The sequence below is a fragment of the Marmota flaviventris genome, chromosome 14, assembly GCF_047511675.1.
Source record: "Marmota flaviventris isolate mMarFla1 chromosome 14, mMarFla1.hap1, whole genome shotgun sequence".
In the NCBI taxonomy this organism is placed as follows: domain Eukaryota; kingdom Metazoa; phylum Chordata; class Mammalia; order Rodentia; family Sciuridae; genus Marmota; species Marmota flaviventris.
The window spans coordinates 96,288,061-96,314,580 of record NC_092511.1 but is presented as its reverse complement, the minus strand read 5'-3'; the positions used below and the strand labels follow the sequence as shown (position 1 = coordinate 96,314,580).

The 26,520-nt window shown below is 38.4% G+C and overlaps 1 protein-coding gene across 1 annotated transcript in view; it reads left to right on the top strand.

Moving 5' to 3' along the window:
• The window catches only part of St6gal2 (ST6 beta-galactoside alpha-2,6-sialyltransferase 2), a 29,110-nt gene extending 5,433 nt beyond the window's left edge, over positions 1-23,677 (top strand). Inside the window, exons 2-5 of the mRNA XM_027948924.2 lie at positions 4,728-4,825; positions 6,185-6,286; positions 8,509-8,683; positions 23,406-23,677. Coding sequence (XP_027804725.2) covers positions 4,728-4,825; positions 6,185-6,286; positions 8,509-8,683; positions 23,406-23,677 — 647 coding nt within the window. The remainder of the gene's footprint in view (positions 1-4,727; positions 4,826-6,184; positions 6,287-8,508; positions 8,684-23,405) is intronic.
• The last annotated feature ends 2,843 nt before the right edge of the window (positions 23,678-26,520 follow it).

Here is a 26,520-nt window from a genome sequence, read left to right as displayed (position 1 = left end):
AGAACGTGGTACAGGAAAGCAGCTCTGGACATGACAGCCGGAAAGTAGAGAGAGAGCTCTGCTCACCAGGGACAACATATAGACCCCAATGGCACACCCCAGTGACTACCTCCTCCAGCCATCTCTCCTGCCTAGGCAATCCACATCAGTGGATTAATCCACTATTAAGTTACAACTCTCATAATCTAGTCATTTCACCTCTGAATGTTCTTGCATTGTCTCACATGCGATCTTCTGGAAGATACCCCAAGATATCCAAGCCATAACAGCTGGGGACAAAGCCTTTAGCACATGGGCCTTTAGGAGACGGTTATCCCAACCATAACAAGAAAAATCAACCTACACCCTGGATTTGATGGCGCAAGGAAAGTATGAGATGAGAGTATCCTGCCAGAGGAGAGACCAGGGCAGTGCGAATCAGGAGATGAATCCGGCCTTAGCCCCAGTCCCTGGCAGGCCATTTCCCAGTGACTGAAGACTTGTTCTCTCTCATTATTTCAAGTTTTTGCTTTCTGGTCAGTGGGTCAGGAGGAAGAGGGGAGAATGCAGAGCATGGGCCAGGGAAAGGCAGTGACTCGGTGCTGGTGGTCTCCTGGCCTGGCAATCAGGAGTGATGCTCTTTCAGCGGATGCACTTGGCCAGGCTCTGTTCTTAACATCAACACAGCCCTGCCTGGGCCTGGAAACGCCTTCTCTATTGCCCTGGTGCCTGCCGTCTGGTCTATTTCTTCTTTTTAAAATCTGAATGGACAGCTTAGGTTCTTAGGTGCTTCACCGACATCACCGAGGCAGTGTACAGCCAGGCCTATGTGAGGAGACCCTCCTGGCTCTTCCTCCAACATGCCCATCTAGTCCTGCTCACTGACATCCTCCACCGGCTTCAGCACCAGCTCCATCAGCTCCGCCTCTGCCTTGTGAAGCTGTTGGAAGGCTCAGAACACAGCTCCACATAGGACCATCGACGGACAGTGAAATGCTGGGAGGTTTTCAAGGCTGTCGTGATTAATGTTGAATTACTACTCGATTCCTTTGAAAAGCACCCAACCACTTGGGACCCTGGGGTTGCTCATCTGACCTTGAGATGGAGGCTGTGTGGAGGGGCAGGCAGCCTGGGTTCCTGGGAGAGCTGTGGTCTGAGAGTGTTTGAGTCACACTCCCTCCCTGGCCTGTCCCCACGGGGCTCCTCACTGTCTGGCGTCCCCTCTTATTTTCTACCTTCTCAGGGAAGTACCATAGGTCATCACTTCTAACAATTCCATCTTGGAATTCGATTTTAATTAGAAATGTTCAGATATTTTGACATCATTTATACAAAGCATAGATTCCCTCAGTTATAGATTGATAAACATTTTTTAAGACCCACGTAGGGTCTCCAGGGTCCTCTTAGTGGTCCAGAAGTTAAAAATATTATATAACTTTGACATTTGCATGGACCAAGCAAAGGTAATGATGGATAAAACTACTGGTGTTTTAGTACAAATTGAGGTAGTAGCACCCAACAATAGTCATCATCAGACTTTTTTTTTTTTTTTTTAACCACTAAGTATCATTGTCAAGTGCAGGTTTCACTTATGGTTGGCCTCAGTGAAGAAATCAAAATAGTTAATTTTGTGAAATCTCAACTTTTGAGTGCCTTCATTTTTCAGATCCTGTGTAACCAAGTGGGAAACAAAAGAAAACACTTATGCATATCAGTGACATGCAAAAGCACTGTGGTATCGTGTTGAGATGAACTAGCCACTCTTGTCATGAAACACAGTGTGTAGTTTTAAAAAAATTACTGACAAGCATACTTTAATTATTCATACTTGGATATTTGACAGATGTTTTCTCAAAAAGGAATTAAGGGAGACTGTCACCTTTAGGAAAAATAATGGACAATATTTGTTGCAAATGATAGAATTTAAGCTTTCAACTCACGTTTCAACAATACTTGAAAACTAATGAGATCCATAGTGGTTAATCAATGTGATTTTTTGATACTTTATAATAAAATGCATCAATATTTGGAAGATCTGCCTGACTTTTTTAGCAGAGAGTTTTTCAAAGGATCGTTACATGATATAACAAAGTCATGTGTGAATAAAGGACCCCCCCCCAAGAATAAATAGACCGATGGATTATAGTGTGTCAGAATTTATTGGACTCTTGGATTTGCACCTATTTGAATTTTTTAAAAGTAGATTTTTGGAAGCCTATCTTAAAAACACACTTGTTCTGAGAGGCTTCCTGTGAAGACTGCCGGGTTGGAGGAGGAAGACATAACTAATTCTGGAGTCATGAATTTATTAGGAAAAAAAAAAACAACTCATTGATGTGTTTCAGTTTCCAAACTGTAACCAACCATTAACAAATCAGCACTTGTGAAGTTTTGATGAAGTTTTAAAGAAGAATATCTGCAGTTCTCTGGAATGATTCTTAAAATAGCCTTCCCTTCTTCAATAATGTATCTAAGTCTTCATATACTATGGCTAAAACAACATATTGAAAGAGATTGTCTCTTCTAAAAGCCAGTCAATGAAGGTTTTAAAACATTCAAAATATTGTCAGCCTTCTCACTAATTTTGTTCTAAAAATAGTTATTTTTTAAAAAAATTTATTTTAATATAAACTAATAGACACTTAAAATTTTCTGTTCTACTTTCTTACACAGAAAATAGGTTACAAATAATTTTCTTAAAGAGGTACTGATACTAAAATGTGAGTTCTACTGCTTTGAGTCTGTTCATTTTTTCTAGCTAAAGTATCATTTGGTTTTCTATGCCAATACATCATTTAGTAAAAATAAGAAAGCAATTCAGAACAGAAAAATATCAACAAGTGCTTAAAATTGTAAGGAAAAATTAATTTTTAATTGGAAGTGTTCTGGTTTTTTGACATCATTTATACAAAACATTCCCTCAGTTCCAGAGATGAATAAGCTTTATTTTTTTCCTAAGGAGTCAGATAGTAAACATTTCAGGCATTGTGGGCCATATGGCCACTTTACAGTTTACTAACAGAATTGTCCTGCAGGTCATACATGTTGACTCTTGCAAATTTTCCCCTAAAAGAATACTGGAGGATTTTTAAAATGGCATAACCAGGTGTGCTTTATGCATTCCCTGTTGTAATCTTGGTACTCAAAACTGGAATCCCAATTCTTTCGCATTCAGGACTTGCTAATAAAGGCACCTATTATAGCCTTCTTTTAATGGGAGCATCTCTGGTAGTTTCTGCTCTTCAAGGAAGAGGAACATGTCCAAGAAGAGTAGAGCATAATCCAAGCAAAGGAGGCCAGCTGCCTCCATTTCTGGGTGGGGTGTAGTCACAGTAAATGCCGTGCCCTCGTGTCCACAAGGCACTTGAACATACAGAAATACATGATCCCACCTCTCACCCTCACAAACAGGCAATGTCATTGCTGCAAGCTAAACTTGGAAATTGCATGGGAGGGTTGAAGCTAAAGCAGCCCTCAGAAATTCCATTATTGCTCACATGCTCTGGTTTTGGAGAATTTTTAGAGATGCATGTGTCCATAGCCTGCCTTAACTGAGGGGCATTCCCCATTTCCACCCTTAGTTTGATGAGCCCCTCTGTCCTCCCCTCTTCCTCTGTGCCTCCCTCTCAGCCTCCGTGATTTGGGAGCCTTATTTTCATCCAGCAACTCTTTGCCCCAAATTCAGAGAACTTAACAGAGAGTCTGCCTGCCAGGTTGAATGAAGGGTGATGGAGACTGATGTTTAAGGGCAAGCATGGTGGTCCACAGTGTACCATTTCAGAGAATAAGGAGGCTGGCCGGTGGTGACATTGGTGGTCTTTCCAGGGCTGCACAGTCAGTCAAGCCATGGCTTTGAGAACACAGAAGACTCAGGTTGCTCTCACATGGGTCTTCTTGACTTCCAGTATGGAAGGCTGCATGGAAATCAGGGTTGGTTTTCTTTTAAGCAGAAACCTTTACCAAAAGGTAGCAAGGTGGAATTGGATGCTGTGGCTTTCACCCTGGGAGAGGTGCACTTGATCTTTGTGAAGGCAGTAGCATTAGATGCAGTTCTTTATCACCATAACCAACTTCAGGGTTCCACAGGTAGTAAGAAGCCCAGACCAGCAGACCCTGAGCAGCCCGTGCCTTTGAAGCTAACATCTTTACCTGCTCCTGTAGATCCACCTTCCAAATGGCTTGGAACCTTTGGGGGAATGGCTGCATAAAGTGCGTCACTTGTAAAGAATATGAAAAGAAAACAAGCATTAAATATAACAGGATCACCTGTAATTGAGTATACACACACACACACACACACACATACAAACATGTCACTTAACGTGTCACATGTCGCTTAACGGGGATACACTCAGAAAAAATGCTTCATTAGGCAATTTCAACATTGTGTGAACATCATAGAATATACTTACATAAACTAAGATAGTTACAAATGTCACCAGGCAACCTAATCTGCATGGGACCTCTGTTTTATACATGATCCATTATTGACTCACATGCCATAATGCAGTGTGTGACAGCATGTATATTTCCATGTTGATCTCCCTAGCCAAGATGACATCATAAATCAGCAGTAAATTATCTGAAAAATATGTGTATGGATATGTTAATTTTACTGGTGGTGTCTGATTAGTTTCAGGTATTGAAAGATTTATTTAAATATTTTTCCCTAGAAAATGTATTCTTTTTTTTTTAGATAATGTATTCTATAGAAAGAAAAAGTAAGCTTGTTATTTATGTACCCTTAGATTCTCATGATGCAGTTTTGAGATTTAATTCTGCTCCGACACGTGGTTATGAGAGAGATGTTGGAAATAAAACCACTGTGCGCATCATTAACTCCCAGGTAAGATGGATGGAGTTTTTCACAGGGGTACCTTCTGTAGGTAAATAAGTTAACTGGATGAGTGAACAGAAATGATCTCGTTGTCCATAACCATGATACTTGCTTATTTTTGTGGGTCTTGTAATTATAAAAATTAATGATGAAAAAGGCAGAGAAACAAGAATTTAGATGTGAATTATGAATAGAAAGAAATAAGTAAGATCAAAGGACAAATCAGAATAGGTACAGAAATAGAATTTTTTATAATCATAGACTTACCATGTTCCATTTTGTGAGCTGAGAAAAGGCAACTCAGCTTAAAAGAAATCATGGCAATGAAGGTCATGGAGAAAAACAAAGGCACAAAATCTGAGGGTCTCTATTATATCTTTGAAACTTGAGTTTGTTATTTGAAAATTTAAAAGCTGAAAATGAGTTGTTTAATGGAAAATGAAAATACCTCTTTTCTTCATGTTCTTAATAAGAATGTCTTCCAAATTTATGGCAAAATTACTCTCAGAACAAACTACAAGAATTTTTAGAGTTTCAAAAAATATGTAGAAAAAAATATGAGGTGATAAGTGATTTATGGAAAATTGCTTGCAGAACAAACCATTAGCTCTTTGTACAGTTCACTGCACCAGGCAGCCTGCAGCGAGGTAAGAAACAATTACCATATTTCCTTAATTCAGAGATATCATTGGCTGTAAGATCCACAACTCGTTTAATAACAACTCCTCAGAGAAGAAGAGATAAATCCGACCAAATTAAAATACTTGCTGCCTGTAAGATAATCCTAACCTCAGACACATTAAAATATGAAAAAGTGCATTTTAATAATGGTAAAAAAAATTGCCTCTTAAAATTGAGGGGAAAAAAAACCCCAGAATTTTCCCCCAGAATGATAGTTTTTATAAAAAGATGATTGGCAGCTGAAATTGACAAATTCAACCGGAACCAGATAGGGCCACAGAGGGAGGACTGTGGCTGGCACTTTGGAGGCTGCTTCATAACTCAGCTCATTCACACCCACACTGTGTCGAAATTACATGTGGAGGCTATTATAGAGAGGGTCAGGGCACTTGAATTAGCTGGGGAGTTCTGTATTCCAGGGGCTAGAGCTCAGGTCACTAGCTATGGTGCAGAGCTGAAAAATGTAAACTGATATTAAAAAAAAAAAAAAACTCTCATTTCCCTAAACATTCTTTAAATGCCTGAGTGTGCAAAGGATGCCTCTCTCCCTCTCCCAAAGGCAAACAGAAAGCCATTTTATCCTTGCTCTGGATCCCTCTTTTAAATTTTGAGCTCTTTTTAAAAAATATGCTTTTGAAGTAGTAAACACTGGCTGCATCTGAACTTTTTTCCCCTATGTGCGTGCAGATTCTGACCAACCCCAGTCATAACTTCATTGACAGTTCTTTGTATAAAGACGTCATTTTGGTGGCCTGGGACCCAGCTCCTTATTCCGCAAATCTTAACCTGGTAAGTGTTTCCCTGATGCCCTGACCCCCATGGTCAGACAGGGCCTCTGACTGATAAATCATGGGAGGGGGTCAAGAATTGCACGTCAACAAAATGAAATTGATCATGGGTCCTAACTGAGCACATATGTGTGCACACATTTTGATGCCCAGGTATGGTAGTACACTTGAACATTATCCATCAAATGCTAAATCGCTTTTATTCTAGAGGAATGGAAGAAAAATGTGCATATCTAAATGCTCAGAAATTCCTAGCTATACTAAAGGTTGGGCTGATTAAACTTACAATGGTTCTAATGTGACCGGAAGACATCCCCCTCAGAGTGGTTGCAAGACCTTTGGAAATAAATTAAAAGTGGTTGGCAAGAAAATCTAAATTTTGTGCATCCACAGCTCATTGTTATTCAAATGGAGCCTGTTCCAGGTTTTCCTTGAGTGTTCCTCTTTGCCTTCTGCTTCTGAACCTGTTAAATTTTATGCAATAGAGCTGAAACAAGTTTATTACTAGTCATCAAAATATAAGCAGGCTGCATTTGGGACCTTCTGGCAAATCATCATCTACCTAAGCAAACAGCTAGCAACTTTTAATGGAGCTTTGAATGAAAAACCAGTGAGCTTAGTTTTTAGTGAGGGTTGGAAAAGATGGACAATGTTTAGCCTAGCATGGTATGTTATCAACTATGCAAATGTCTTTAACTTGTTTTTGCCATGACCAGAGAGCCTGCAACTTCCTTAACCCATTGTGTTATCATTTAGATGTGCAACACCTATAAAAATTTAACTGTAGCATATAATATATAATTATATAATAAATAATGTGATTGAATAATAAAAACACTAATGGGAAGACTAACTATATTATAGTATAATAATGTTAGTTAATATTAATTAATATAAGTATCATCTTCTGATTTCCAGCCTATTTTAATGTACCCATATAATTTCATTGAAATATTCACAAAATTGAAAACTTGGGACTTAATTCATTAAGATGAATGTGGAGGCCAGGTATTGAGGGCTCTAACAGGTAACATTCTAAAAAAGCTATCCAAGACAGAATGGCTCCCTCCTGAAGGAGTGTGGGTCACCATCCATCTTGAGACTGAGGCTGGATATTGATTGCCACCACATCTTAATAATAGGTGTGAATCAGAATCACCTGCAGAAAAAATTTTCAAAATCTGTCCATCAGAACCCCAATTTCCAGAAGTAGAGGACATAGCCTTGATTTTTTTTTTTTTCCAAAAGCCCTCTGGTTGATTCTCCTGTATGTCCTCCACTGAAAATCAAACATTAAATGGGGCTTGGAACTTTTCAGATTTTTTTGTCAGCTTGAGGTTCCCAGTTTTAAACTCGGGCAGCTCTCCTGCTATTTGTGAAAAGACAGCCTTTCTGTCTGTTGCCCTTGTTTTTTTTCTCTCTGTGGGAAATATCCAAGCCCAGGGCACAGCGCTGTCCCACCTGACAGATGTGGGCAGAGAGGATGCCAAAATCCAAGCAACACAGCCCGTAGCTGTGGGGCCTGAGCTGCCAGGTGACACACTTCTGAAGACCTTTTTAATCCAACCTTCCTGGTTTTTTAATACAGTATACCTACAATAAGTGCAAATGCACATTCTCATGAATATTAACAAATGTATGCACTCATGTAACCACCATCATGATCAAGAAAGGGAACAGTTCCATCACCCCAAGAGTTCCCATGCCACGCCATCCCAGTCAGTCTTTGCAGCCCTGCTCCCGGGCCCTGGTGGCCATGGTCCACTTTGTCACTAAAGATAAAATTGGGAGAATTTGTTGTTTGAAACACACTATTCATGACAGAGATCAGTGAACTATGGCTGGCCAAATCTGTCAACCACCTGTCTTAATCAATGTTACCATGGTAGCACTTGGTAGTAGCCACAGAGACCACCCACAGAGTTTCAGGTGTTTATCATCTGACCCTTTGCAAAAGCCTCATAACCTCTGATTTATCTTTTTTTCTCTCATTTTGTTAAAAAGCAAAGCATCGTCTCTGCCAGAGCTAGAACCCTGGTCTGGCTTCATACTTGTCCCTGAGGAAGTGTCTATAACCATGATAAGTCACGGTCCTCCATGCTCCTTCTATCCCAACCTGGACCCTCAGCATCTACTTCCACTTGCTTGCATGCTGTTCTGTCTCCTTTTTACACTGTAGTTCCCTGTACTTGATTGAGTGTGTGTATGTGTGCTTTTCCTTAGTGGTACAAGAAGCCAGATTACAACCTATTCACGCCATATATTCAACACCGTCAGAGAAATCCAACGCAACCATTTTACATACTTCATCCTAAATTTATATGGCAGCTTTGGGACATTATCCAGGAGAATACCAAGGAGAAGATTCAGCCAAACCCTCCATCTTCTGGTTTCATTGGTATGTGTATATTAAAAATTGTAATAATTGGGCAGGACCTCATATTTAATAAACATAGTCAGGTTATATAGTAAAGCAATTAACAGGTATATTTAGAGATTAAGCCAAGGAAATGAGAAATACTCTTTTCCAGTTATCTATTACTATATAAACAAACACCTCCAAAATTTCAAGGTATAATGCAATAAATACTTTATTTTCTCCCATGATTTTGTGGATCAGCTTGGGCCAGCCTGGATGATTTTTCTGCTCCACATAGTGTTGATGGAGTTACCTGGTACTCGATGCTTCATGGAATAGTTGCACTTGGAGGTCTAGCCTCTTGGCAGGGAGAGCTAAAACCAGACCCCAACTGGGACTGTTGAGCATGAGCCTGCATTCTCTTTCATGGAGGTCCCAAGGTAATTAGAATTCTTAAAATGGCAGCTCAAGATCCTACGGAAAGTGTTCTAAAAGACAGGAAACAGAGGTTGTCATGTTCTTAAAGGCAATGCCTGGAGACTTGCACGATGTCATGCGTGCTATTCAGTTGATCAGAGCGATCTCAGAGTTTACCAAGTTCATGGGGAAGTAACATAGACCCTACCCCTTGATGAGAAGCAAGAGAAACATGTCCAGGAATTTATGAGTCTCTTTAATTCACTACTCACCCCTATTCAGTTGCTTATGTGATGCCAGACTGAGGAGCTGAATCTGTGACCCTAAGACGGTATGGTGTATTTTAAGGTTACTGGTAGGTAAGAGCTTTGATGAGACTAGTTTTAGTATCACATAGAGTTCTCTTAACAGGAGAGTCCACTAACTCTAATCCAAGAATGGATTTATATATATCAAGATAATCACACTTAGCCTATATATTTTCAGCCAGGTGTTAGACCTCAAAATTTGTGGTTTTGTTCCATTTCTTTATGTTTCAGCTTATCACCAATTACTTATTTGATTTTATCCAAGTTGTCAATATTAAGGCATATCTTAGACCCCCAAAGTGATAGGAAGACTACAGGAAAACCAAAGGATATTGGTTTTGTTGCTATCCCAATTTTCAATGAATTTACCTCGCTGATCCACCGGTGGGCTACACAAAGGTCCCTATGAATAGAAGAGAGATTTAGGGAGATAATGCTTGTTTGGTTATGAATGTAGGATACACATATGTCTGGAAGCAAGGCTTTTAGGCTTGCACGTTTTGGAGTGGATTTATACTATTGTAATAATGTGAAATATTTTACATAGGACTCCAGAAGAAAAATTTATAATAGGACTGCATATTATTTTCCTTAAGTCTTATTTTCCCCCCTTCTTTAAAGCCATGTTTGAAACTCTTTGTTTCCAAATCACCCATGAAATTCCAAATTTTTTATCTTTTGTGTAGTTTCATAGGATCCTTTTGATTTAGGAGAGAAAATATTATCTGGTTTGTCAGCAAAGGGTAAACAGGAGAGAGTAATGCTTGGACAGCATAATAGAATGTGGCATAAGTTTTATAAAGACTTCTTTTCATATTGTCATCTTGAATTCGTGTGAATAATGTTTGATTAGGACAAAGGGGGGAGACTGTCAGATATAATTATTATTGACATGTAGTTTTAAAATTTCAAAAGTTATGTTGTTATTGGCAAGAAAAGTACTTGCCCACACATTTTGTTGAAGGAAATCATGCCACATAGGACCAGCTTCCTTTGATTGCTATTTACCTAGAGTCTGGAGCTTGCAAAGGCTCATGATTACCTTTAAGGCTTCCTTTGCATGAAAAGGAAATTGCAATTCAATGTCATTGCAAGACTGTAGGTCAGGGATACCTAAGTGTGAGTTTCAGTCCTTCTGTGCCACTCTCTAGCTTTCTGACTTTGGTCAAATTGCTTCATTTTTTGTTCTTTGATATCCTCAGGCAAGGAATGGGAATAATAATAATAAAATCTTTAGACAGATAAGGTATCTTGACAATTTACAATCATTATTATTTTCTAGCACTGCCTCAACCAATACAGCAGCTAATAGCCACATGTGACTATTTAAATCTCAATTAATTCAAATTAGACAAGAGGATAAGTTGTTTCTGAGCCCCAGTAGCTCCATTTCCAGTTCTCAACCACGTGTTCTTGGTGGCTTGCAAATCAGACGGTGCGCATAGAGAACTCTGCCATTGTCACAGAAAGTTGTGCAGGGCAGCACTGTTATGTTTTACCAATGAAAGAAAAACAGCAAGTTGATAAGTTCCCACTCAGCAGGCTGTGTTATATGGGCGGGACTGAAGATACAATAGAAGCCATAGTCTGACTTTGTTAAATTCCCCTCCTCCTCTTGAGCTTCGCCATGGTTGTTGAGAACTCTTACTAAGGATGAGCAGTAGAGGCAGCCCGGGTGAGCTTTGACAGCACCCTCTGAGTAAGTTCCCTGATGCTGTTGTAGTCTTTGTTCTCCTCTTTGGTCTTGATCAGAATCAGGCTGAGAGCCACAGTCTGTTTTATCATTTATCTGACATTTTCAATAGCAGTAGAATGATGTCACCCACATCTCAATCTGTCTGCCATAACAACTTCTAAAAAGATCAATGAGTTTTGTTTTTTTTTTAATCAAAAAGTATTTTCCAAATGCCTCTTCACGTTTGAAGGTCATGTTGAAAAGTATTGACCTGTTGTCTCAGTAGTCATCATATCCAAGCACTCTCACCTCTAACATCCGCTCCTAAACAAAAGAACCTATGGTAGAGCTATTAGGAGGGATTAGAATGTTTGCACAGTCCAACATTGTGCCCTTGGTACACAGGTCGCCAGGCCAGGGTGGGTCCTTATTCACAGAACAGCTTGGCAGCATCCCTCACCTCCTGCTGGACCCACCCACATAGGTCTTTGCTCCAGATCAAGCTGTGAGAATTACTTTCTTCACTGACATGTTCATTCAGGTGTGAAAAATTGTCTCTGATTTGGTGACTTATATTTCCAAACCTATCGCCTACGTTTTCTTATATGCTTTTAGGGATCTCTGTATGTGAAATAAAGGAACTCTAAAAGTTGGCTATTTTGAACATGAAAGACATTTCTTTTTATGGAAATGGATTCAATAGGGAAGTTAGGTTCCCAGAGAGATGCCCCTTAAATGTTGTGTGATTGGTACTGTTCAAGAGGCTCAATTCAGCGAGAAAGGAGTCATCCACCAAGTGGATACTAATTGAGCATCTCCTGTGTACCAAGCAAAGGTCCTGCCCACTTGGAACATGCAGTGAAGTGGAGGAGGTGAGGACTATGATGCACAGGTATGTGTGCATAAATGAAAGGTAATTACAAACTGTGGCAAAAGCATTGAAAGGAGCAGGATGTGAAAAGGGCTGGGCAGTATCTTGCCGCAGCCCAGCTGGCTGGGCAAAATAGCTGGGGGTTGACGAGCAACTTGTGTAGATTGATACAGCAGGAGTGGGAGCCGTTTATTGTAGGACAGGAGGGGTATATATACATTCCACACAGCTCATCTTAATTAACATAAACTAGATACAGCAGTCAACCAATAAGGAATCTCCACACTTAATGGCTTGCTGGTGCCACCTCACAAACCACTCCCCCTGGCAAAATGCCAGGCTCCATCTTGACTTGTTTACAGACCCTAACAGTATCTACTCTGGCCATCACTGTGTTTTTATTCTCAGTGTGGCAAGTAGTTGAAAAACAAAGCAAAGTAAGTACAGTTGGCCCTCCTCATCCGTGGGTTCCACACCTGTGGATCTAACCATCCATGAATGCATGTTCTAGCGCCGTGGTTCTCAAAGGTTATCATGCATCACAGTTGCCCATGAAGTATATGCTTTTCACTGCAAAGCAAAACTTAGCTACTAAAAACAATAAGCAGGCATCACCTTTACAGAGTTTCTGTGGGTCAGGAATCCAGGAGCTGACTGACTGGATGATTCTGGCTTGCAGAGTCTCATGAGGTTACAATTGAGCCCTCTGCACCAGGCTGGATGATCTGTGCTTCCAACGTGGTTTGTTGGTATGGCTGTTGACTGGAGGCCTCAGTTCCTTGCTCCACCAGGCTGCTTGGGCACCCTTATAACATGGTGCTGGCTTCCCAAGAGCAGGAAATCTGAGAAAAAGAGCAAAGAGGAAGTAACAGGGTTTTGATGATGCCATAAACTATCAGATTTGCTATATGTTATTCATTAAATAAGTCAGCTCCCTTGTGGGAAGGAAACTACATGGAGGCATGATTAGCAGGCAGAAACCATTCAGAGCCAGTTTTGAGGGTGTCTATGACAGCTTTTTAAACCAAATTACTCAGTGATTCTGAGTAGGTGGAGGTGGTGAGAATTTTCATTTCCAACAAGTTTTCAACTGGTGATGATGCTAGTCCTAAGACCACACTTTGGAAACAACGCTTTTAGCTTTTTAAAAATCTCAGAACACTAGAAATCTAGTCAATAGGTAGATATACTGGTATATGTCCCAACAAAGTGATATACAGTGGCCTCAGTGAGAGGACTCAGGATTCCTGCTCATCACTTACTCAGACTGATCACGTCTTTGTTACAATGTTGAAATACAAGTGGAGTGATTATTTTTTTGTGTGTTTAGTTAAAACAATGTTATTAAAAATTATATTATTATTATATATTTATTATTATATTATTAACAATGTTATTATTAAGACAGTATTATTAAAAATATAACAATGATCTTTGTCTTTGAAATTGTGTAGTATTAAACCCTACATTCCAGATTTTTAACTACAAATGCAATTATACATTTCATTTCTTTTGAAGACATAGCTATAAAATTTACTGCCATTACTAATAAACAGATTTTATGTTCTTAAAAATTATTGTGAAATGACATACATAATAGCTGCTTGTAAATGTCATTTTTAAAAGTGAACTTCTGTTTGTTTCTATATCCCATTTTATTGGGAATACTGATTAATGGGGTATAAGTTAGGAAACCTACTCCCATTGATTTCAGAAAACCATCCTCCTCTCCATAACATTTGGTGGGATGATTTGGTGCAATGAACTAAATGTTTACATCCTCTCTAAATTCATATGGCAAAATCCTCACCTTCTATTTGAGTCAGTTTTTATCACTTTCCAAATACCAGACAAGAACAATCTAGAATAAGAAAAGTTTCTTTCAGGCTCGGTCCATGGTTGGCCTACTCCATTGCTCTGTGCCTGGGTGAGGCAGAACATAATGGCAGAAGGGGACAATGGAGAAAAACACCTCGGCTATGGCAGAGGAAAGAGTGAAGAGCCAGGGACAAAATATTCCCAAGGGCATGCCCCAGTGAGCGACTTACTCCAGCCATGCCCCACCTGCCTGCAGTTACCAAATTTGTCCATTCAAATTATTAATCCATCAATTGGACTAATCCACTGATGAGGTCACAGCTTTCACAATCTGATCATTTCACCTCTGAACATTGCTACATTGGATATCATGTTTACAACACATGAGTTTTTCAGGGAGCCCTTCATACTCAAGCCATAACAACCCCCCAAAGTGATGGAGGTACCAGGTTGGGTCTTTTGGAGTGATTAGGTTAGGAAGGTTTAGCCATCATGGTTGGAATTAATGCCCTCATACAAGAGGCTCCCAAAGGTTCATTAACCTCTGCCACCATGTGCAGTTGCACCAAAAAGAGCCATCATTGAACCAGGAAGCAAAGCCCTCATTAGACACTGAATCTACTAATACTTTGATCTTGGTCTCCTCAGCCTCTGTCACTCAATTTTAGAGTAGCCTGAATTGACTAGTGAGACATTTCATCCAATATCTTCTATTCTAGAAGGCTAACATTGTTTTTACACCTTCCTTAGCAAACCCTACCTAGCCCACTACCAACTGTCTCCTTGATGGCTCGCAAATCATGTGGTTATGCCTTGTTGGATTAGGACGTGTGTGTGTGTGTGTGTGTGTGTGTGTGTGTGTTTCTGCTGGGAAAAGAGGAAGCAATAAATGTTGAAGAGAAAAAGAGTTTAGAAGGAACTTCTGCTGGGTTTATCAGTCTGCGTGTTTCTTCATTAGTTGGAGTGGGGATGTTTGGGTATCAGAATTTATCTCAGTACCTTAGGGCAGGGTTAAGTCTTTCCTCTGCTGCAGAACATGTATATTTCATTCCCAATGAGGAATAAAATCATATTTCTTAGTGAAATCAAATTTGGACAGAAATACTTAGTTTGCAACTAAATAAATTCTTATGTTATCTGAAAATTATTATAAGCTTCCTTTTCTGCTTCAAGAGAAACAACAAAAGTTGTAGGATTTGAAGAACTCATTAATCATGTGATGGAAGCAAAATCTAAATACCTTTTCATCAAAATTTATTGTTGGTAAAACATCGCATTTCAGAAGTTTGTAATTCACATACATAGGAATTTATCAAATCTTATATGCAATTTAGTATGCTTTTAAAATAATAACTGAATTAGAGAATTGTGTTAACCATTAAATTTTTGCATAATACAAATCTATATTTATTTCAAATGAATTCTCCCTTTATACATTCACTTTAATATTAATAAGATACTCATTAAATTTTTAATATCTATAATGTACACTTAAGTTAGTCCTTTCAAATTTCTAAAATAATATTTTAAAATCATGTTTTCTACTTTTTTAAACATTGGGACCCTATAAATGCTAAGCAAACTTGCAAAATATTTTGAAAAATCACTATTAAGAAATGAATATTCATTGAACTTAAACATGGAAACCTAACTCAAAATGTTGCACATTAATCACTGATCATTATTTTTTCAAGACATTTTAAAATAATTTTTCATATGCATTTTGACCTTCAGTAATAAGGTAAGTGAAATATGACTTAAGTTTTTAAGAAATCCCATTACATTAACATGTAAGTTTGGGAAGGTTTAGAGATTTTTTTTAAAAAATCCATATAATGATTTTGGTCCAAGCCCTAACCAAACCCTAGAGAAGAGAACGACTATCTTGGCTCAATAGCTTTTCTTTGGAACTTATTTTTTATTTTATTTATTTATTTATTTTGGAGGTGCTGGGGATTGAACCCATGGCCTTGTGCATGCTAGGCAAGCACTGTACTGACTGAGCTAGATCCCCAGCCCTCTTTGCAACTTTTTTGAAGAATCTCCTAGAACTTTCTAGTCTTTCTAAAAGGCAAGACAATAAGTTTATTAACTACATGTTTAAACATTTTTTTTAAAATACGAAATAACCCCCACACACTTCCTGGAACTGCCATCTTGGTTTTCTTTTATTATGTCTTCCAAGTCTTGACCACATTGAGATGTTAACACTGGTGTGATGACCTCACCCTGTCTCAGCAAGCAACACCACAGAATAAACACACAGTAAATGTTTGTTGAGCAAATGAGTAAAGCAGAGAGTGAGAGGTTGAGATCTTTCTCTTGAATTCTTAACTTCCACGTAACTGGTTCCATGTATAATAGTATGGCCCCTCCTCAATCTATCACTTGGCATGTGCATTGTGATTAAAACTATGAACTCTGAAGAATCAAATCTTGGCCCAAATAGCAGTTTGAGCTTGAGAAAGATACTTACCATCTCTAAACCCCAGTTAATTGGCTTATAACTCAAACATACTAACAGTCCTTTTAACCTTGGGTTTTTAATGTGACTGATCACAATAACTAATATTTACTGTTTACTATGGTTGTGATGTGTCTTATCTAAAACTTTATGCTGGGTCAAATAAGACTGTATTTCCAAGCAGAATACTCATTAAAGGCTTATAATCAAGGTGAATATAGACTCTGGTTTTCTTTGCTATTACAGAGGATATATAATTATATCAGATAGGTATATCATAATTTATGCCTCTCTTTAGTTGTTGAATATTTTGGTTGACATATCATCAAACAATTATGTTGATGAGTCATTACTATATTCATCTACTAACACATACTTTGTAAGTTTATTATATATATGACATCTAAAATTTTCTTTCCTTCAAGCTGGTTCCTTAAAATAAATTCCTAGAAGTACTAATATTGGAGCAAAGATTATGGCATTTTGATGATTGTGGCAAAGTGCTGACTAATCACTTTCCTAATGACTAACTAGTTGAATTTCTATATCAGAGTCTGTATCTGTCCTCAAAATTCACAGAAAGAAATAACTAGTAGATGGCATTGGAGATGTATTCTACGTACTGTTCCCTTCTCTAAAGGGATTCATACACCTACTGGGCTGCACAAGTATTTTGAAAATTAAAAGGATGTAGCAAGGTAATTTAGATGAGGACTGGTTTCTTTGAAGCATGGTAATTTTTTCAACTTAAGTTCCTTACCCTCAGACAGTTAGCAGCTACTTGTTCACATATCAGGAGCATTTCTCTATTTCATCCCTAGTTGCCTACTAGAGATCTTTACCATGTTATTTGGTGCGTTGAAGTCATTTTGATTCTGCTTCAGCCTAACTGAGTAAAGAATGATTTACCTGGAATCCCACGGCTTCTCTTTTGCCATCATAATATTAGATAATTTTATAGAAGCTGAGTGAGCTCACCTTGGGTCAGAAAGCCTGGCTAACATTTGCTACCTACATACACAAGGTATCCAGGCAAACCAGGGGGGACCACGAGACAGGCCTTGTAGCCTGGCTTCCCATGCAACATACACATAGACATGGAGCTTGTTTAGAATGTACAGTTGCCAATTTTTTATTATAGAAAACATGAACACCCTCACTCTCTTTTGCAAAGACAGCCTCTACTGATTATATTGTAAGCAATATTTCTGAAATTCACAGAGGCAAACACTATAATTTCGGGCTATTTAATATATACACAAGAATAATATGCTTAACAACAAGTCATAACTTCCTTTCTTTTCAATTTTATATTGCATTTTGGGATCTAATTTTCCAATATATCATCCAAACTCAGAGTGTTAACACAAAGTAATAAGCCACTTAATGTCCTTTTTTGTGTGTGATTGTGTAAAATGTACCACAAATTTGTTTGATTAGGAACAACAATGCATTTTTCTGTAAATAATGAATCAAATAAGACAATATAAACAAGCTAAAAACTGGCCTTCCAGTATTATTCTTGCATTTTTATTTCCTTTAATGAGCTGGATGCTTTTTAAATTTTTATTTTACTGCATCAAGTTCAAATTCTCAAACCATCTTTTAATTACAAATATTTTCTAGAAATGTCACTTATAAAGTCACTTATTTTATTGAAAGAATATTAAGTGTGGCTCTCATAGTTTCTAACTTCATGATCAAATCTATGGAGAAATCACAAAACATCTGCTAGATTTCCAATCACCTGGCACATTTAATGTACTTAGCCTCTCACCTTTACCACTCACTCAGAAAACTGTTTTGCAATGAACCATCAGTCTTTCTCAGAAATGCCCAGTTTACTTCACATATTAATTTTGTTCAACTGTTTATTAGAATTGATTTAAGATGATATTATCTCCTGTTACTTGAAATATGTTCTTTTTATATACATAGCTCATTTTGCTATTTGATGAAATAATATTTTCATCAAGGAGAAAATTCCATTATTCTTAATGATTTGGGATGTTATTTTAAATATGCAGCCAAGTAAAAATCAACATAATTTTTCTGTAATTACAATTAAGCTCAATGATTGTACTAGATTCTGGTAAAATACAAAATATGTCTCTATTTGCAAATAGAGATTTGCAGAGAATCTTATTCATTCAGAATTTGTGATAATCTGACCATGGGTTCAAGAGTGCTTTTTAATCCAGGTTTTAGAGCAAATAAATGAGTGTCCATTTGATTATTGTGCTGAAATTATACAACATGACATTTTATTAAGAACAGTTGAAAAGCATTTTAGTTGTTTTGATAATTATGTTGCATGATACAATATTTAAAAACACAGTTTGGCAAATGAATGCCTCTTGAGCCATGATTGCCTAGAAAATACAATATTTTTTTCTTCAAATGAATCCCTTGTATGGGCTCATCTGTAAAAATTGGCCATATAAAGAACTTAATATTAGTTGAATTCTGCTTAAAGATCTTAAATAGGTGGCTGAGTGCCTATTTGACTGGCTTGAAAAAAATACACTAAAAAGTATTTAAGTTGTTCATTTGCCTTTCAAAAAGTCCAATTCCATGTTGAAAGCAGTAAAACTTTTGTTAGTGATAACAGCAGTTAATTTTTGGTAGTTGGTAAACATTATTTAACATAAAATCTCTTAAGTGATTTTTAGAGTTATTTTTTACTGAATTGCATGGTATGTGGTGATTTGTATTCGTCTTGCATTTTAGATAATCCTGAGCCAATATTAAAGAGGAAATGAAAAAAGAAGTCAATAACATTTTTAGCCTAACCAGATGTGAATTCCCCATGTCAGTCTAGCATGGGGAAGTGATTATGAAGTAATGTGATATTTTGAATTTAGGCATATATGGTATCAGTGCAGAAAAAAAAAATTAACCTGGCAGACTTGGCTGCTTATCCTTAGAAAGACCTGCTTGTAAGTTTAACCCTTGGCTGGCATCTAGGAACTAGGCATTCAGAAAACTTCCCTACCCCTCTAACTGGTGAAAGTAGTTCTCCATGCCTGTTACATGCAAGAAAATGGGTTATACTAGACACTTACTTTCCTTCTAAGAGACTGAAATCTTGTTCTGTGCCAGGCTGAGATTGCTTGTATGACAAGCTCCCAATAAAAACTCTGTATACCAAATCTCTGACAAGCTTCCCTGGTTGGCCATATTTCATGTATTGATGTTTGAGTCATTTGGGGGTGCTGTAATAGAAATAACAAAGACTGTGTGTCATAAACAATAGAAATTTCTCTTCTCATGGTTCTGGAGACCAGGAAGTCCAAGATCAAGGTACGAACCAATTTGGTTGCTGGTGTGGGCAACCTTGTTTGGTTAGTTGGTGTGGGTAACCTCTTCTTATTCGGTAGACTGGGCTGCCTTCTTGCTGTGTCCTCACGTGGCATCATAGGAAGAGATCCTCTCTGATGTCTCTTCTTATAAGAACATTAATTCTGTTCAGGAGGACCCCACTTTCATGATCTAATTACCTCCAGAGGCCCTGCCTCCTAATTCACATAAAGGATTAGGATTTGCACAGATGAACTCAAGAGGGGCGAGGAGTAGATGTCACAGCTCACTGTTGGAAGAATTGAGTCCATCCTGTGTGATCTCCCTGGGAAGAGGGTTCTGGAAGCTTGCACCTAGTCCCCCCTGGCTTCCTGCCATGCACCTTTACCTTTGCTGACTTTGTCCAGATGAAACATAGTCACAAGTACGGCTGTGTGCCGGATGCTGTGGGTCTTCCCGGCAGATCATCAAACTGAGGGATGTTTGGGGGACTCCCCACACAGTACGTTATCAGTGGTGATTTAAAGAACATTTGAAAGCCATGTGCTATTGGTATTTATGTCATTTGTGGATGATGAGGCTCAGCATTCTAGCACTTCCCAAGAGATGCTGATGGTAGTAATCAAACGTTTTTCTCAGCATGACAAGTAGAATACTTTCTCCAGATATCCTAAGACTGGTTATAGGCTGGCCCCTATCTTTAATTTAAAGATGAGTTCTTTAGTTTAATATTTTAAAAGAAAGTTTCTCTAAATTCCCAATGATTTGCACTGTGCCTAGCTTGATAAATGTTGAAGTTAATTGAAGATGACTCCAATAACTCTTGAATGCTCCGCTCTTCGCCAATTCAGTCCTGTCTGCCTGCAGTATCCCCTCCCCACCTGTTCCTTAGCACTCATTCTCTGAACCATGTAAGCACTATTACACACTTCCAGACATTTACATCTAGTAAGTTTCTTCAGTAGAAACTTAGTAAAGTTTCAAGAAATTTATTCTTCAGGTTTTTATGTATTGCTATGCATAATTAACAGCTCTTAGGAAAACTGATGTATAGATTTAACCACATCTAATAATTATTTTCAGTATTTATTAAATGACAGAATCTGAATCTAAATGAAAATTTATATATTAATAGCATCCTTAAGAAAAATAAAAAGCCAATTATGCATATACCAAATGAACTAACCATGATGATGGAAAATTTTTAAATGTTAAAAAGTATCTTCCCCTTTGGAACCATAATTCTCTTTCTCCACCTTTCATCTGTATCCAATGAGTTGCAAAATGGTTTTTTAACTTCCTTTTGAAGGTGCTTTCATACCAATTCCAGTATCCAGTATACTACTGTTGACTGCCATTTAAAGACTTTGGGAAGATTCTACTATTAATGAAATTTTAGGATGCTCTCAGCTGAGGTTCAGAATAACACAAAGCCACAAGTTCATATGGAAATACAAAGTGAAATGGGAAAGCATTGTTGCAAAGTCACCACCAGATAGGTAAAACTCAGGAAGAATTATGCAGATAACTCAGGACACTTTCTTAACCTCTGTTGACTTTCAGTTTGGACAGATTGTGAACAAACTGAAAAATTCTTCCATTTCTGAAGCTCTTGAAGTTATTTTAAGATATGAAGTATTTATAAAAGAAAATCATGTGTGCACTTATTATATCGAAAACATAACTTTTATTCTAGTCTTATGGGATATGTGATTTGAAATGTAGCAATTAGCTAGCAACAAGAATAATAATTTTCTCTAGAAAACTTTTTAAAATAAAATTCTAGTATCCAGTAACTTTGAGACCAAGACAAGAACAAGGCCATCTTGAGAAACTATCAAAGATTCTTCTGACTGGGATTTGGGTAGCAGTTCACTTCTAAATTAGCTGTCCACATGCAGGATGTCTCACTACCTTTGGTAGCTCAGAGATCCCATTTTTCAAAGATTATGTTTGTTGTACCAGCCTGATCCTCAAAGCTTGGTTGGAAGACAAACATAGTCCAGAAATGTGTGTTATTGGAATGCAACTACATTAATGTAGAAATTGAAAGTCTTTAGAAACTTATAGCAACTCAGCCTAGCCATGGCATCCAAATAAGTGATCATTTTTCTAGGTAATTCATCTGTATTATAATTTACAAATGTATTCATCTGTGATGGATTGAAATTTTTTTCTGAATGGCCCTTCACTATATATAATTTAGGAATTTTTTTAAAAAATCAGATTCCTATATCCCAACACAAACAATGGAACCCACATTTTGGGGATGAGGATAAATCCCAGCAACTGCATTTTAACGAGCTGCCCAAGCCATTCTTTTTCATTCTCAAATTTGAACACTACTACTTTAGGAGGAGGGCCAACTGCATGATTAATGTATTTTTCTAAGTATGACATTGTCTTTGGGAGCCAGCCAGTTTAAGAACCAGTGATGCAAAGATCACAACTGACACAAAAGTGACTGTAGTCCACATAGATGCAGTTATGTTAGTGGCTCATAGAAACATCCAGGTAACAGATACCTGTGGTTTCTGGGTATGATTCTATTCCCAGTTTATAAGATGCCTTTGTGCAAAAAAATGTCCTTGAAGCCACCTCATGACATTGTGCAGGGAAAATGTAATAAATACAGTCATCCCTAAGTGTCTGTGGGGAATTGGTTCCAGAATCTCCCTTACACCACAGTTGATGGATGCTCAAATACCTACACACAATGACACAGCATTTGCATATGATCTAGGCACATGCTCCTGTATGCTTTTAGTCATCTCTAGAATACTTAAAATACCTAATGAAATGTAAGTGCCAAATAAGTAGTTCTTATACTATATTGTTTAGGGAATAATGGTGAGATTAAAGGCTTGTGCATGTTCAATACAGGTGCATGTTTTTCTAGAATATTTTTGGTTGAGTCTGCCAATGTAGAATTCCTCTGAAACACTGAAGGGCTGCATGTATATCAATCAATGATGCTTGTGATAGGAAGAGCACTCCCTTAGTGGTTCCCTGGATGCAGCCAGCACAGTATATGCATGCCCAGGTGAAGGAGAACAGCCAGTCTTGTGGTAAAATATAGTCCCAATTAGAAAGCATCAAAGCTATCCAGCTCCATAAACATGGACCTGGGAACACTCCACTTCCAGAGAGTATGTACATCAGACTAGGGATAAAGGGAGAATTCAATGTCCCTGGGCAGATGAGCTTCCTCATTCACCTTGTCAACTCTTCATAGATGATTTTACACAAGGGAGAAAAAAATCATAGATTATCATTTCCAAGTAGGAGGGAGAGTTTTGTATGTGTTGGTGCCCATATATCAGGTATCCAGCAAGCACCAATTTCTTGCTCTCAATTGACCCTACCTCAATCACAGTAGCTTGGGGCTGGCCCAACAGAAGATTTGCAGCTGAAAAGTAGATTTTCTGTGAAATAAGAAAGGAAACTGAGAGTCCTGGGAGGAAACAGAGAGGAAATGATCAGTAACTTAGAAGGTTTTTTAAATTTCTGTTTGTTTTTTGGAACTCAGGGTCTCATGCACGGCACACCAGTGCTTTACCACTGAGCTACATCCCTAGTCCTTTTTTTAGTTTTTATTTTGATACAGGGTCTCACTAAGTGTGTAGGCTGACTCCAAACTTGCAATCTTCCTGCCTTGGCTTCCTGAGTATCTGGGATTACAGGTGGGCACCACCATACCCAACTTCAGGGTTCCATCTTCATATGCCTCAGCACACCATGGGCTACATGTATTCCATTTAATGGAAGTTGTAGCACTGCAGGTGTAAAGAGAGCAAGTGCAGAGCAGATGTTTCTTGCCAGTCAGCCACATCAGTCATTACCACTCCCCGCAAAATGGTCTCTTTTACTTAGTTCTTCACTGAGTTCTAATTTTCTTTCCATGTCAGGAATCCTCATCATGATGTCCATGTGCAGAGAAGTACACGTGTACGAATATATCCCATCTGTCCGGCAGACGGAGCTTTGCCACTACCATGAGCTGTACTACGATGCAGCCTGCACCCTGGGAGCCTACCACCCGCTGCTGTACGAGAAACTCCTGGTGCAGCGCCTGAACATGGGCACCCAGGCTGATTTGCATCACAAGGGCAAGGTGGTCCTGCCAGGTTTCCAGGCTGTGCACTGCCCTGCACCCAAACCCATCAATGCACACTCTTAAAAGTGACTCTTGGGAATCAATGTGCAATAAGGTACTACTGTTGTCCTCGAAGTCACAAAAGAATACTTGAAACTAGATTTTAGACAATGTAGTATTGAGTCTTTAAACTGTAATTTAGTGGTGACCCTGAGAATTCTTCTCTTTCTAAAGCCATTGAGTATTTATTACTGCTTTGAATATAGAAATGGAATTTAAAAAAAAATACTCGAGAAAGATGCAAAAAAAAGAATATATAAAAAGAAAACAGATGTATAACCATGGGTATGATACCTCCAAAAAAGGCTGGCCTTTTCTTATGCCAGTGGTACCCTTTATCAGGGTGGGTAATGAAATGGTTTCTATCTAGAAATATCCAAATTGAGGTCTAGTACCTAGCGTGTCACTTATATATGTATTCATCCTTAAGTTTCCTGGATTTTATGATGAATGCCTGAAATATCACTCAGATATTTTATCTTGGCAGCAAAAAATCCCCCGTGTATCTGATCAGGTTCACAAGTTTCCAACCTTTGTGTCCCCCATCTCCTCTTTGCATTGTCCACTGAATGCTTTGCACTCTGCGTATCAGGACAATTTCTAAAACCATAAATCATCCATCCTGAGCAGTCCAAGGAAATGCCCAACCCCTGAGAGCACCACAGACAGGCCTTTTGGTTCCCTGCAAGGCTTGGTTTCACTCAGACAACATCACTGGCAAGTCCACACAGAATCACCAGGCTGTAGAGGCAGGGGGAGGACATTCCTCAGCTTTAGCTTTTCAACCTTGTGCCTCCAGGCCTGCAGGTCCACCCCACAGCTCTTGGATAGCAGGTGGCTCATGTGACAATTGGTACAACCTGGCAGGAGAAGCCAGGGGACAGACTTGTTCCTTCCAAACTGGACAGGACTGTGGCGCCACCAGCCCGGGCTGTGGGGGGACGCATGCCTCTCTCTTTTATACAGATTTCTTGCAGGTTTATATCAGCTGTTGGAAACTTGACAGTGATGTACTCTAAATTTTCACTGATTCTTTGTACTGACAGACATTTAAAAATCCGATCCTTGTTTTCACCAGTATGTTTGATGTCAACAGCATGACAAAGCCATATTATTAAATAAAATTGTGTGAAAGCATGGCTTTTTAACAGCAAGGAAAGAAAATTTTCAGATGGAAATGCAATTAGGGGAAATTTTCACCCCCATGTGGTAGCTATATTCAGGTTTTTAAATCTCAACTTGTGTCTCTGATACATGATTATTATTATTCTTATTTTAGTATGAAGATAGTACAATAGAAACATTTTGGAATACCTTAATTAAACATGCTATTATTTCAATATTAAAACGAAAACTATCTCAGTGGTACAGTTCAAACTTGTTGGCAATGACAGAAGCTTAATTAAATACTATTTCCCTTGCAGAGTCCGTGAATGTCAGGAGAGTTTAGTGGAAAAGGTTTTTTTTGTTGTTGTTTCAGGATTGGTTTGTTCCAGAATGCTCTCGGGACTGCTTTCTTGAGCAAGAGTGGTTTACAGACACTGACAGCTTCTATTTAGTTATTCTACTCAGCAGAAAGCAAGTTGGATAACAGACATCCCCTGTGGCTTATTACAGTATCAAAGTGGGAGTAATTGAAAACTTTGAGTCCTGACAATATCTAATAAAAGTCCATTTTGAGAGCCCTGTTACTAGCCTATGAGAAGGGATAGATGGTTCTTCCATGTGCTGACTTACATCTCAGTAGACATGGTCCTGCCGTGTTTCTAATTTCCCAGAAGATCTCAGGCTCATCCCCGTTTATGTGTGTAACAGCTTCTGTAACTCTAGAACGCAGCGAGAAAGTTATAATGTGGGACAAGTATTTCCTCCTGGAATCCTTGGATTTTCTAAGTCTTCCAAGTTTTTCCATGTTAAATGCCCACAACTATTAAAGTTCTTTTCATAGAGCTCTAATGGATTCACTTATGGGCATCCATATTATCCAGGACACCCTATCTTGGGTGACATGAGATTATAGCTAGAGAATAATGTATTGGAATCAACATGAATATTTGTGTCCAAAAGCCCCAGAAAACACTTTAAAGATTTTTAAATAGCATTCTGTTATAGCATGTGTACTTTTAAAAGGGCACTTTCATGAAGGTTACAAGAAAGACTGGAGAGCATAAAGGAAACTTAATTAAAATTTTTGAATTTATTATGGCCCTAAAGACTCTGGGGATCAGAGTCTGTTAAACATTCAGAAAATGTGATACACATATTAATATAGTGTTGGCTGGGCATTCCTCTATTTAAAAGTTTATATTGTTTAAATTCCCAAAAATGTTACACAGCGATAGTTAATGAAGGCTGCTTTTAGTAGTAGCTAAATGGGCCCTAAGTGGCAGTATTTTGCCAGATATTTATTAAATTTACATACCATACTTAGGAACTCCCATAAACAGAGTCACAGCCTTTCTGTGGAGTAGTTACAGTAAATGGAACCCCACCTCTGTCAGAAATCTGTCCCTTTTAGGAAGGAAAGCTGGTTAAATCTTCATGGTGCAATCTGAAGCCATCAGGGGGTTCTTTATCTACACTCAGGACTAAGATGTCATATTTCTTTGCATTTCAAGACAGCGTCACTCTATCTCTTATTGTCACTATTGTAAAGAAACAAATGTTGACCAAGAATGACAATTCAAACACATCTAGGTTCCCCATATTTTTTTCTCCAGTTGATCACGTGAGGCAGGAGGATAGTGTGTAACAAGTGTGTCATTCTCAATCCTGGATTGTTCCCATGGAATGCCAATGATGGGCCTTGTCCCTGACTTCCCCTCTACATTCTTACAGGGCTGCTTCTATGGAGAACTTTGTGCTCA